The following is a 14,587-nucleotide window of genomic DNA, read 5'->3' as shown; positions in this document are numbered from 1 at the left end:
AGCCATTCTCTTGGGGACCATCTGCACATTACACACCTAGCTTCTAGGGGCCACCGCCTTCTTAAAAGTCTCAGTTCCTGCAATCTCAGATGCTGATCATAGTCCTGCGTGAGAGTGATTGAGAGTGTGAGACGGAGGAGAAGGGGAGAAAGAGAGAGAAAAAATATATGATGGACTTCTCATTCACTTCTTACTTTATTTTAATTCATCCACGTGAATAATGCTGGCAGCTAAGAAAATGGTCAGAGGAAATTCCACCTTAGTGACCGAATTTGTTCTCCTGGGATTAACAGATTGTCCAGAGCTTCAGCCCATCCTCTTTGTGCTGTTCCTGGTGATCTACTTGATCACCGTGGGGGGGAACCTTGGGATGTTGGTATTGATCAGGATAGATTCACGCCTCCACACCCCCATGTACTTCTTTCTTGCCAGTTTGTCCGGCTTGGATTTGTGTTATTCCACGAATGTGACTCCCAAGATGCTGGCGAACTTCTTATCAGAGAAGAAAACCATTTTCTATGCTGCTTGTTTAACCCAGTGTTATTTTTTCATTGCCATGGTGATTACTGAGTATTACATGCTAGCTGTAATGGCTTATGACAGGTACGTGGCCATCTGTAACCCTTTGCTTTACAGCAGCAAGATGTCCAGAGGGGTCTGTATTCGCCTGATTGCTGGTCCCTATGTCTACGGCTTCCTTAGTGGCCTGATGGAAACCATGTGGACGTACCGCTTGACCTTCTGTGACTCCAATATTATTAATCACTTCTACTGCACTGACCCCCCCCTCATCCAGCTGTCTTGCTCTGACACTTTCATTAAAGAGACGTCCATGTTTGTGGTAGCAGGATTTAACCTCTCCAACTCCCTCCTCATAATTGTCATCTCTTACATCTTCATTCTCACTGCCATTCTGAGGATGCATTCTGCTGAAGGCAGGCACAAAGCTTTTTCCACCTGTGGTTCCCATCTGGTGGCAGTGACTGTATTTTACGGGACACTCTTCTGCATGTATGTTAGACCTCCCACGGACAAGTCAGTGGAGCAGTCTAAAATTATTGCTGTTTTCTACACTTTTGTAAGCCCTATGTTGAACCCCATCATTTATAGCCTGAGGAACAAGAATGTGAAGCAAGCTTTTTGGAAATTGATGAGAAGAAATGTACTTTTGAAATAAAGTTACAATGTATCCTTCTTTATAAATTATAGAGGGGCGCCTGGGTGGCTCAGTCGGTTAAGCGTCCGACTTCGGCTCAGGTCATGATCTCATGGTCTGTGAGTTCGAGCCCCGCGTCGGGCTCTGTGCTGACGGCTCTGAGCCTGGAGCCTGTTTCAGATTCTGTGTCTCCCTCTCTCTCTGACCCTCCCCCGTTCATTCTGTCTCTCTCTGTCTCAAAAAAAAAATTATAGAAAAGATGTACTTATGAGAACTGGATCCAACTTTAACTGCATTTACAGTAAAGTCAACTTTTAATCTACAATGAAAATCTGCAATCTAATGACAAAGCATGAAAGACAGCGGTACAGGAGATTTACAGTTGTATAGGAGATGTGTGAGTGTGCATTGAGTGTGTAAAGGGTTGGAGGTTAGATATGTAGGTAGGGTGGATAAGTTCTCTTATATACGTTTACACTTTTACATTTGTAGCATCGTATGTTCCTTTCACACTGTAAAAATTATTCCTTCTTATAGTAAAACATTCAATCTCTACAGAAGAGTACAAAGTAAAAGATTTTCCTCCCTTTTCCCCCCACCATGATCTTCCATTGTCTCTTTTCAAAGTTATCACTATTACTGGTTTCTTACGTTTTTGGAAAATTTCTCTATATCTGCAAACCAATGTATGACTATCATGAGCTAACTTTTAGTAGTTTTTAATACTATACTAATTGCTATGCAGGGGTTTAATTCCATTATCTAAAGGAATGTGATCAGAACTGCTGATCGAGACTTGCTGTCACCTCTGGGACAGAAAAGCCATGGTAACAGCTCCAGGACCATGCCTGATGTCCATTTATTCCTCCCCACTCTCAGTAAGACACTTTCCTCCTTCTGCCATAACAGTATACAAAGACTTCCAATTAACTCCTAGATATTAACTCCTGAAGTAGGCAATGAGTATCTTTTACAGAAATACATGGCTTGCCTCAAAAGAAATTGTAACTTCGGTAGAGTTTATCAGTGATATCCCAGCCTGCTGGGATCGGGGGTTTTCGTACCTTCCTTCATTTTTGTCTATTAATCGATTTTTTCAGGATGGGACAGATATTTTTCATTTGTATCATAGCTCAAATTTTATCCACAATTGTATTTTACCACAGTTAGTTATTATATACCTAATTTTATTATTAAACCTGCCAACCTGTTTGTCAATATTTTAATGCTAAAGAATGCAAAAGACAAGCTGATTTTTTTTTAACATTTATTTATCTTTGAGACAGAGACAGAGCATTAACGGGGGAGGGTCAGAGAGAGGGAGACACAGAATCCGAAACAGGCTCCAGGCTCTGAGCTGTCAGCACAGAGCCCGACGCGGGGCTTGAACTCACGGACCGCGAGATCATGACCTGAGCCGAAGTCGGCTGCTTAACCAACTGAGCCACCCAGGCGCCCCAGGACAAGCTGATTTTTAAAGAGGTTAAGCTTTCAGGTGACTTTGCAGCTACAAAGCGTAAGCAGAGCTGAGGAATGTTTACTGAGTACGTATAATAAGCCAAGTACTGCTCCAATACCAAGCAAGAACCCCCAAGGAGCTCTAGGATTGCATGGTTTTGTAGAATTCTGTAAAGAGAAAAATCATGCAATTTGTTAAGTGCTACATAGTATAAGAAAACGGGAGTGCTAATGCAGCAGAGAAAAAAAAGAATGTACTGTGAGTAAATCGAAGTTGGTCTTATATAATTGCAGAAGATGGGGAATTGTTCATTCTTTGTGCACCTGATCCAGCATACTTACAGCTCCTAGTACAATGTTATGTCAGAGCAGGCAGGATCTGAACAAAATAGGCATTAGAAAATATTCGTGATCACATATGTACATGTTACTTTCAATGAAAAAGGAAAAGCCACGGAACCGTAATCACTCCCTCCCTCAATGGACATGTTTTTCTCAGTCGTGTTTCAAAGCTTCTTTTCTACCTGAGAGCTTATTTCTCCTCAATATTTTCTACAAAGTAACATTTTCATATTTATTAATTCTATATTATCCCATTTAATTGTTTCAAATTTTCTATTACTAGATGTTCTTTAAATATCTTTATCTTGAAATTCAAATGGTGGATGCTGGTAAAACACACATCTAAACAAATCGCTACTTTTGTAAATTTTAACATCTAGTTAATAGTGTGTTGGATTCTACTTAAACAGATACCTAGAGCGCTATTGCTGTTTAAGCAGACACACATATGCAATTATTTAAAACCAGCTCCTTTATTCCAATTTTCCGATTTCAGGGTCCTTGTCTCTATTTTTATAGCCTAGCTTGGAACTAAATGAAGATGCAATGGCTCCTAAATTCTCACTCTACATCTTTGCAAGTTAATTCTGAACTTTCTTTTAATTTATTGAACAGATTTAAGCAACACAGTGATGGAGGAACCTATGTGAAAATAGAGAATATTTACCACACTTCCTTAAGGATCAATAATTACAGGGTATTTTACACTTTGCTTCCCACCTATCTAAGAGATCACGAATCCAACTGGTACTGTGTTAGAGGAAGTCTGATTCATGTGTACTTAAAAAAAATAAACAAATGGTCCAGGGAAAGATATTGCTTTAAGTCTAACATTTTTCTTCATATATCATATATTTCCTGACATCTGAAGAAAGTTTAGATTTTCACACCCACACACATACACACACACGAGGGAGAGAAGGAAATAACAATGCTCACCAAAGTTCAAGTACTGTTTTAATGTATGTTGTTTCACTTAATCTGCCCACTAATATTATGATTACAGAATTGTTATTCCCCATGTTATTTATTTTTAAATTTTTAAGTGTTTATTTAGTTTTGAGAGAGAGAGCGAGAGAAAGAGAGATGGAGTGTGAGTTGGGGAGGGGTAGAGAGAGAGGGAGACACAATCCAAAACAGGCTCCCAGCTGTCAGCACAGAGCCCGATGTGGAACCCTGAGATCATTACCTGAGTCAAAGTCGGACTTTTAACCGACTGAGCCACCCAGGCGCTGTTATCCCCATTTTAAAGATGAGTAGAGACCCACAGATTAATTGCTTACCGAAAATCACATAGCTGAGAAGCCCAAATGTGTCTGGCTTCAACATTTATCATTTCCTTTTCCTTCTATGACATACATTTTTAAAAAAAAATTAAGTAATCTCTACACTCAATGTGGGGCTTGAAATTACAACCCTGAGATCAAGAGTTGCATGCTCTACCAACTGAGCCAGCCTGGAACACTCCCACCCCTGCTTTTTTCTCAATACTGTTTTGTTTTTTGTTTTTTGTTTTTTTTTGAGAGAGAGAGAGAGAGAGAGGTTGCTCAGACAGGAGTTGGGAGGAAGGCAGAGGGAGAGAAAGAATCTTAAGCATGCTCCACACCCAGCATGGGGAACTATTCAGGACTCAATCTCATGACCTTGGGATCATGACCTGAGCAGAACTCCAGTTGGATGCTCTCTTTTCTCACTACAGGTTTTTGAAGGGGAAAGTCATGTAAGAAGCAAAACTATCATTTTCTATATCCTCAAAATATTGTTGATCAGGTAATTGACAGCTGAATGCACACTGAATAATATAATCTACTATGAAAAGACATCCTATTTTATAAGGTATAGACAAATTCAATCAGTTCAATAAAGTGAGCTTTGTAGACAGACTCTGATTCCATCGTTTATCAGCTAAATTAATAGTTAAGAACATAAACTTTGGAATCAGACTTAGTGAGCGAGTTACTTAGCTTCTCTGCCTCATTTTCTCCTCTGTAAGATAAATGTATATAGTATTTTCTCATAAAGAACCTGCGTAAAAAAATGGATTAATATATTTGTTGTACACTTGAAACTAAGGTAACATTGTGTGTCAACTATACTCAGATAAAAACATTTTAAAAATACCTATAAAGTACTTAGTACAATGCATGATACATAATATTCACTCAATAAAAGTGAACTGATTTTTATTATTATTTAAAAAAATGTTTTTTAACGTTTATTTTTGAGACAGAGAGAGACAGAGCATGAATGGGGGAGAGGCAGAGAGAGAGGGAGACACAAAATCCAAAGCAGGCTCCAAGCTCTGAGCCATCAGCCCAGAGCCCGACGTGGGGCTCAAACTCACGGACCGCGAGATCACGGCCTGAGCTGAAGTCGGACGCTTAGCCGACTGAGCCACCCAGGAGCCCCTGATTTTTATTATTAACTATAAAGTTACTTTACCTATTCGAGAATTTGTTTCCTCTCATAGCTTTCTGTATTTTTCTGTTATTACATTTATCATTCTTTATATACACGACCCTTATAGTTTTGGTTAATTAATTAATGTCTGTGTTCTCCATAATCTTGTAAATGCCACAAAGTCAGATATAAAATTTGAAAGCAGTTATTTTTCTAATGCTTAGCCTGGTACATAGTCTATGCTCCCTTAAGAGCCAAATAGGTAATAAACAGATGATAGATAGATAGATATTAGCGAATGTTTACAAATTGGAAATTACAACATTAGTTGTATAGTGATGGGAATTGGAAAACATATGAGATGCACTGATGGAATCTTAATTGTGTATAATTTATTCATGCATAATTGGTCTATTTTTATTTTCTTAAACAGAATTTCTCTTGAAATGTTCAGGGTAAATCAGACGAGAAGGAAGAAATTTAGCTTCCTGAGGTTGACCAGTTGTCCAGTGTTGCCAACTGTTCTTTGTCTTGTCTACAGTTATTTGTGTCTCTTTCTTGTGGAAAACTTGAGCCTAACTCTGTGGATCACCTGCTCATACCATTTTTCACCGATCTGCCAATGCCACACATTTTGGTTAATTTTTTTTTATTGAAAAAGTCTTGTCGTTGATCAATTTATTTGAACAGTGTCACATGATCACCTTGGTGTTAACTCAGTGTTTTGTCCCTGATGCTGTCTGTGACAATCCCACCCATATGACCCGACCATTTGCTTTTCATGTAGTTACAATATTGGGTCCAAAGTGTTCTACTGTTACATGGCGGCCATTGCCTGTATATTAGATTTCATACAGAGTTGTGTCACATCAGACTTGTTTTCTCAAGAGCTGGCCACATGGAACATTATCATCACATCCTGCCACTCTGTAGCTACAGTAACAGTAAAAATTAGATTTTACCATAAACCATATGAAGACTCCAGAACATTCTTAGGAGTATATGGGAGTGTCAAGTTTTCACTTTTGCCAACAAATTTTCAATCTTTCCAGTCATTGTCAACCACATAAACCTCTCTGTTTTTGAATCTAATCTTACAAATGTAGCTGGGTAATGACACCTCCTCGAAAAAATGAGTAGCAAAATTAAAAGTGTCTCTCTTATATGTCATGACTCTTCTTTTGAACCACCAAATAAGAAGGAGCAAGAGAAAGAATATATTTGAAAATATGATGAAATTACTACATAAATCTGTTATTCATAGCTTGAAAAATCACCAGATGAATAATTTGAAAGACTTATATTATGTTATTATGTAATGTAAAAGCCATGTTTTCTTTAAAAAATTAAGAAAAAACATGCTTTTTTTTTTTTTTTGGCTTGCCTTTCTTGAGAGAAAGTGGTTCCTTATATGAATAACATAATTGGGGCGCTTGGGTGGCTCAGTCGGTTAAGCGTCCAACTTCAGCTCAGGTCATGATCTCACAGTTTGTGGGTTCAAGCCCTACATCAGGCTTTATGCGGACAGCTCAGAGCCTGGAGCCTGCTTCAGATTCTGCATCTCCCTCTCTCTCTGCCCCTCCCCTGCTCTCACTCTGTCTGTTTGTCTCCCTGTCTCTTTCTCTCTCTCTCTCTCTCTCTCAAAATAAATAAACATTTAATTTTTTTAAATAAATACATACATACAGAATAAAAATTTTGTAGAGTAAGTGTCCGAATAATATCCAATCAAGAGTCAAGAATGGTAGCTAGGTAAGTGACTTACTCCAAATCTTTGGCTTTGAAGACTGATTCCTCTCTTTATAAATCTTATCTGCCTCATATCCTACAAGTATGTGTCCAGTGGCAATTTCATTGTTGAATTAATTTTCACGAATGTTAAGGAACACTTAAGAAATAATGTGATGCTCTGATGAATGAGCTTAAGAACTCAGAACGCATGTAAAAGTATCCATTGAATTGGGGATTGTAATACATTTAAAATATTTGCTTGTTCTGATGATCTTGAGTTGGGAGATCTATTATAATAAAATGATTTTTTTTTCCTAGAAGACTTGTTCTATTTAATGACCTTAATGACAGCCGGTTTCACAGAGGCAAGACTATGTTGAGGACAAGTTGTCTCTTGCTTAACTGACAGAAATATCTTTGTATGTTTGTGGCCACATGTTCATTTAACTCAGCTCAACACGAAGTTTTTAAGGTCTATCAAAGGCAAGGCACATAGGTTTTAAAAGTAATTAAACATATACCCAGTGCCTATGAAGAGTAGTATTTATGGAGAAAATTCCACAACTATTTTACCAGAGGACTTGCTTGGGTAACAGAAACAGTTGAAGTATTTGTCTTTGTTTTCTGGGCACCAAGGAAAAAAAAAATATTAATTTTGCTGAAGGCTTTTGAGGTAGTTCTCCCAGAGGAAGTAATCGTTGAGCTGAGCTTTGCAAGTTGAATGGAATTTCAAAGGGCAAAGGATGAAGGAAAGGTGCTTTCTGAAGAAGGAATCAACTGATCCAGAAGAATAACTTGGTTGTGCCTGGGACACCAATCACAGAGAGGAAAATGGGAAAAGATGATACTGAATAGTAAACTGGATCAGATGAGGAGAGAAGAAAAGTTTTGCTAACATACTTAGATCTAATTTGGTGTAGATGGAGAACCATGAACACTTCTTAACCTGAGTAGTGGTATGAAGGGAATATAACTTCTTTTTTTTTAATTTTTTTTAATGTTTATTTATTTTTGAGACAGAGAAAGACAGAGCATGAACGGGAGAGGGTCAGAGAGACAGGGAGACACAGAATCCGAAGCAAGCTCCAGACTCTGCGCTGTCATCATAGAGCCCGACGCGGGGCTCGAACTCACAGACCGTGAGATCATGACCTGAGCCGAAGTCAGATGCTCAACCAACTGAGCCACCCAGGTGCCCCTATACTCATACATTTTAAAGATGAAGGAATCAAAAGAAGGTAACTCTCCTGGCACTAAAGGGCCAGCTGTGTTGAAAAGAATTCCTCTGTGAAACTAAGCCCACTTTACTTGATTCTCTTTCTAGCTAAATGTGGTAATACATTTTTATTAGAAAATGCTTCCTGAACCTAGAAAACATGGGAAGTTTTGAGGTATTCTTATAGATGTTTAATCTGTTCATAAAGTGAGATGATGTTTAATCCACTTCATGAGATGAGATGAACTGTGAGGAAAACCGTGAATGTTAGTGGCTAAAGACAAATTTGTAGTCAGAACTGCTTTCTCTTCTTAGTAGGTCTTTGATTTTTAGAAAAGTGATTGTCTTTTCTAAGGCTCAGTTCCTTCAACTGTAAAATGGGTTTAATAATATTAACTCGAGGGGCACCTGGATGGCTCAGTCGGTTGAGCATCTGACTTTGGGCTCAAGTCATGATCTCACGGTTTGTGAGTTCGAGCCCCATGTGGGGCTGTATGCTGACAGCTTAGAGCCTGCTTCAGATTCTGTGTCTCTCCCTCTCTCTGCCCCTCCCCTGCTTGCACTCTGTCTCTCTCTCAAAAATAAATAAACATGAAAAAAAATTTAAAATAATATTAACCTGAGATTTTTAAGTGAGTTTTTGACAAAATCTTATATGAAAAAAGGAGTTTAGTATGTCGAATTTAATGAAGGTTAGGTACTTTATTAATCAAATATATTAAAAACCCTTAACCACTAAGAAATTCAACAGCTGTACAAAGTACACCATGGCCTAGAAAAATAAGCAGTTGGAAACACTGTCAATCATGTGGATAATGTAGGGGTCTCCAATTGCTTTCATTTCCTCTTGGCTTTTTCTAAAAACAAAACAATAGAAAACAAGTAAAATAAAGGACTAAAATACTCCCCTTAAAAAAAAGTTTTTAATTTTTTTTAACGTTTATGTATTTTTGAGAGAGCACAAGCAGGGGAGGGACAGAGAGAGAGGGACACATAGACTCCGAAGGAGCTCCAGGCTCTGAGCTGTCAGCACAAAGGCCAACGCGGGGCTCGAATCCATGAACCGCGAGATCCTGACCAGAGCTGAAGTCGGACACTTAACCGACTTAACCACCCAGTCGCTCCTAAAATACCCCTTTTTTATCAAGTGAATGTATGATCACTGCAATAATACCATATGGTAGAATATGCTTGTGTCACATTGGTGGACAAGTGAAATAGAAATTCTTTAAGGGGGTGCGTGGGTGGCTCAGTTGGTAAGGCATCCGATTTCGGCTCAGGTCATGATCTCGCTGTTTGTGAGTTCGAGTCCTGCGTCGGGCTCTGTGCTGACAGCTCAGAGCCTGGAGCCTGCCTCAGATTCTGTGGCTTCCCTCTCTCTGCCCCTCCCATGCTCATGCTCTGTCTATGTCTCTCAATAATAAATAAATGTTTTTTTTTAAAAAAAGAAAGAAATTCTTTAGAATGCAGCTCTTTCTGCTGAGTGATGGAGGCAGTGAGGGGGATGGGCCCAGCAAGGCATGGCAAGCAGTCAGTAAGACCATTACTGACAGAGACGAAGAAGACACAGGAGAGAAGTTTAAGCCATCCCTAATTCCCATGTTAACAGTCCTTGAGCTGTGTCTTCAGGAAAGTTTTAATTGACGGAATTGATTGCTTCATCTTGATTTAATACCATAGGGAAAAATAATCACCCTTATAAACACAAGCAACAGTTTCCCTTACTGATTTTTTGAAGGCACATTGGTTTTCCTACTTCCTTATAGGTAGGGCTGTCTATTTTGTGTGTTAGGAATGAGCCAAGGTGTTACTTTGTATACGTGGAATCCAATTTCTTATTTGGTAGGAATCGATGTGTGGTTGGAAATGGGTACATGGCTACCTAGACAAAAATCAGAGCCGGTCATGTGACCAGCACCAATGCTCATAATCTGGGTATTTTTTATTCTTCTAAATATTAAACAAAGGGAAGGTAGACGCTAAGAATTTCTTGTGATAGTTTTATATGCCTCACACATGGTCAGATATTTACATACACTGTAAGTTTTAAAATCGTCAGAGAAAAATCCTGCAGCAACATTTTAAATGTGAGAAAACTGAGGCTTATGAAGGTCAAGATATCTGTAATCACCGAGCTAATGGGCCAGCACAGTTGTACTTTTTCATATCGAATCTGCCAGTTGCAAAACCTGTGAGATGAACATAAGTATTAAGGATACTGGAAACATTTTAGCGCAAAATAATTTTTAAAGGTTTGCAAAGCATAAATATACCTTAGTAGGTTATTTTTAAGGAAGGCAGAAGGAAAGAAAAGGGCATGAGCACATGGAAGGGTGCAACATGATGTTTCAGTGCTCTCTAGTAGGAGATAAGAAAAAGATCGTGAGACACCCCATCCATCTACTAAATAACCATTTTTGGACAGATGATGGTTCCTATTATACAGAGAGCTTTTTAGTTTTTCAAAACATCTTAGTTTGTTCACTAGGCAACAGTTGGTCTAGAGCTGAGCTAGAGGATAAGAGCCAGCAAAAGGTGAACTGCTCAGGATAATATGGAGTTCTTGGAACTCCAGGAAAGAATATTCCAGGAAATTTTCCATATTCCAGGAATATTCCATATTCCATATTCCAGGAAAGAAGAGATAAAGCTGAGAAATACTAGTGGGTAAGAAAACAAAAACAAAAACAAAACACAAACAAACAAAAAAACCCAGAGATATGTTATGAAGCTGGGGATTAAGTGCTATAAAATAGCCCCTGGAAAAATCCTCTGTGGTTAGGGTAGAGGAGGAGAATTTAAAGAATAAATATGACTAATGGTTAAATTTTATTTTTAAACCATTTTTGTATTATCTTTCCCCTGCATTACAGAGAGTTGCAGTGTGTGTGTGTGTGTGTGTGTGTGTGTGTGTGAGTGTGTGTGAACATAGAATGGATGGAAAAAGGTTTATGGCATGTTTAAAAGGTCTCAAGAGGATTACGCTGCGATTATTTAAACACGTCATCACAATTTTTAAGTCATAACTTTGTCTTTGGGCATAATCTCCGAGGAATTAATTAAATTCTAACTAATAATTATCACTGCAGAGTTTTATCTGACATAGATAAAACTTTCTTCTTTCCAAGAGGAACCTTGTTGATTGAGTGGGAAATAAAATCCAAGATTACATATATCTTTGTCTGGGGATCTATATTTCTCTTCTAAGTTATAGCTTAATCACTAGATTTTTTCTAAGGTGGAAGGGGGAATTTTTTTTTAATGAATTAGGATCAAACTAGCAATGATTGAGATTCCATCTCCTGAGCGGTTTGTGTTTGTCACAGATTTTTTTAAAAAATTAGTGTTTATTTAATTTTGAGAGAGAGAGAGAGCGAGCGAGCATGAGTGGGGGAGGGGCAGAGAGAGAGGGAGACATAATCAGAAGCAGGCTCCAGGGTCTGAGCTGCCAGCACAGAGCCTGAGTGGGGCTCAAACCCACACACTGTGAGATCATTACCTGGGCCGAAGTCGGCCGCTTAACTGACTGAGCCACCCAGGTGCCCCATGTGTTTGTCGCAGATTTTAACTGGCCCACCAAGAGTATTGATTCTAGATTGCCTGTATCTTGAAAACCTATAGGAAAGAAGCCATGGTAAAGGCAAATCTGAAGATCAGGATGAGTTCTACAGAGACTTACAGCCATCCTGGAAGTTTAGATTAGTTGGAATAATGAGTTCCCTTCCCGCAAGGGCGAAACAAAACAATAGTTAAGTTAGAAGTTTACTTCTCTTTCATATAAAGTTCTGAGCTGGTATGTCGGTTCAGCTCCGTCAACGATTTAGTCGTTGTGACTTAATCACTCACTTTTCTGCCAGCTCATCCATGTGATCCAGGGTAGCTCCGCACTGTGTCCACAGGAGCTTCCAGCGGGAGGCAGAAAGGAGGGAGGGAAGGGCTAGCCTATGGTGTAAGGGGATGGCGAACAATTGCACACTTCTCTTTCATCACATTCTCTTGCCTACGATCTGCTCTTTGACCGTAGAAAATGTAGTATGAGAATAAACAACGAGAAGGGAAGTTTTGTGGTTGTTTTGCTTGTTTTGTCTTAGCACGGTTGCATAAAGGTCAACTATGGCCCCTAGGAGTAACTGACATGGGTGTGGGGTGGGTACTGCTGCCACCCAGGCTTTGTCAAATCTGTCTATGGCTCGGGGCTCTCGTTTTGCTCTCCCGTCTGTTTTCTCAAACGTAGACGAACATACCGGACCAAGTCATTCTCTGGTCCAGTTCAGATCTGATGGACTGAAAAATTAGCCTCTGCAAACCTATCGGATTGCCTGTAAAAATGCTAAAAGACTTTTTGGAAGCTTGCCTGCGCGTTATGTTAGTAACCACACGTGGTAAAACATTTTATCATCACTCAGCTTTTCAAAGGTTTCTCTTTTCTTCCATCTTTCTCTCCAACTAGAATCCAGTCATTCTAAAATGGGAAGTGTCGATTTCTTCTATCTCACAAAGAATGAATGAAGATGCTTATTTAAATTTAGCCCTTAGTTCTCTTTTACAAAGGACCTCAGGAGTTGAGGCGGCATCGTCAGGAAAAATAATCGGTCTCAGGAAAAGAACTGCTGCTACAAAGTTCTCAACCACTAATTATATTATTGGGTACATTCATTTAGATAAGTGGTAGATGCTTGTTTATTGGCATTGGTTAGCAAAATCTGGGATGAAAAAAATTGATGTGAAGTGAAGTAAAATATTGAAAACAGACAAAGTAGAAATGCAGATGGGTAAGAAATGTCTTGACAGAAACCAAAAAGGTAAATGGACAAAGAGAAATAAGAGGGATATTTATCAAAGAAAAAGACTTAAAGCCCGCTAGTGACTGGGACCCCGAGGTTTAAGTGTGTTTGCTAATATTTAATTGGATACTGTTTCAATTAAACCACTATTTCTAGTGTCTCCTGGGGCCAAAAGTCATAGAAAGGGAGAGAAAAAGCAGGTAAAAAAAATCCAAAATGTCGTTCTAAGAAAATATTATTATTTTTTACCTTTAAAAAAACGTTCTGTACTGATCCAAAGTTCTCATGTCCCGTTGAAGGAAATTATGAGAAGAAATTTCACCTCAGTGAATGAGTTCATTCTTCTTGGACTGACCAGTCACCTGGAATTACAGATTCTCCTCTTCCTGCTGTTTCTGGCCATTTACACGGCCACAGTCGCAGGGAATCTTGGCATGATTGTACTCATCCAGGTCAATGCCCGGCTGCACAAACCCATGTACTTTTTTCTGAGCCACTTATCCTTTGTGGATCTGTGTTTCTCTTCCAATGTGACTCCAAAGATGCTGGAGATTTTCGTGTCGGAGAAGAAAACTATTTCTTACCCTGCATGTCTGGTGCAGTGTTACTTTTTTATTGCCTTGGTCCACGTGGAGATCTACATCCTGGCTGTGATGGCCTTTGATCGGTACATGGCCATCTGCAACCCTCTGCTTTATGGCAGCAAGATGTCCAAGAGTGTGTGCACATCCCTCATCACTGGGCCTTATGTGTATGGAGCGCTCACTGGCCTCATGGAAACCATGTGGACTTACAACCTAGCCTTCTGTGGCCCCAATGAAATTAACCACTTCTACTGTGCTGACCCACCACTGATTAAGCTGGCTTGTTCTGACACTTCCAACAAAGAGCTGTCCATGTTTGTTGTGGCTGGATGTAACCTCTCCTTTTCTCTCCTCATCATCCTGATTTCCTACCTTTATATTTTTCCTGCTATCCTGAGGATTCGTTCCACAGAAGGCAGGCACAAAGCTTTTTCCACCTGTGGCTCCCATCTGATAGCTGTCACCATATTCTATGCAACTCTTTTCTTCATGTATCTTAGACCCCCTTCAAAGGAATCTGTGGAACAGGGAAAAATGGTTGCTGTATTTTATACAACGGTAATTCCCATGTTGAACCCCATGATTTATAGCCTTAGGAATAAAGACGTGAAAGAAGCATTAACCAAAGAGTTGATAAGAAAAAAAAGATTTTCTTAAAAGCTATCACTATTCTTTGGGGTCCCAATTTTTTCTCAACCTTTTTCTCCCGAAGTTACAGGATGGAATTGATGATGGAATGAGAAATAGGGTACAGCAAAGGGGGAACATTATATTTTCAAAAGTTTTAATAATTTTTTAAAAATACAAGCACAAATAGTACAATTTCCATTAAAAAGTTTGTGTGTTTGTACTTGCCATTCGTTTTTCTTACTAGTTATTTCAATTTCTTTGCTTTATTGTACACATGGTAGCATTA

At 39.1% G+C, this 14,587-nt stretch overlaps 2 protein-coding genes across 3 annotated transcripts; both read left to right on the top strand.

Moving 5' to 3' along the window:
* The first annotated feature begins 220 nt into the window (after nt 1–220).
* LOC115525778 (olfactory receptor 1030) lies at nt 221–1,922 on the top strand. Of its 2 annotated transcripts, XM_036064310.1 has the most exons (2): nt 239–1,135; nt 1,902–1,922. In XM_036064310.1, exons 1-2 carry the CDS (start codon nt 239–241, stop codon nt 1,920–1,922), a joined length of 918 nt encoding a protein of 305 aa, XP_035920203.1. The 2 variants fall into 2 exon arrangements, with proteins under 2 accessions (XP_030188998.1, XP_035920203.1); XM_030333138.1 differs by lacking the exon at nt 1,902–1,922 and having other exon boundaries at nt 221–1,177.
* Nucleotides 1,923–13,389: 11,467 nt separating this feature from the next.
* Nucleotides 13,390–14,328, top strand: LOC115526398 (olfactory receptor 5M8). Its single transcript, XM_030333802.1, has one exon. The coding sequence runs from the start codon at nt 13,393–13,395 to the stop codon at nt 14,326–14,328; it is 936 nt and encodes a 311-aa protein (XP_030189662.1). The 5' UTR covers nt 13,390–13,392.
* Nucleotides 14,329–14,587: the final 259 nt, after the last annotated feature.

This window comes from Lynx canadensis, chromosome D1 (assembly GCF_007474595.2).
Source record: "Lynx canadensis isolate LIC74 chromosome D1, mLynCan4.pri.v2, whole genome shotgun sequence".
Classification (NCBI taxonomy): domain Eukaryota; kingdom Metazoa; phylum Chordata; class Mammalia; order Carnivora; family Felidae; genus Lynx; species Lynx canadensis.
Note: the sequence above shows the minus strand (reverse complement) of the source record. Positions and strands in the feature narration are given on the sequence as shown.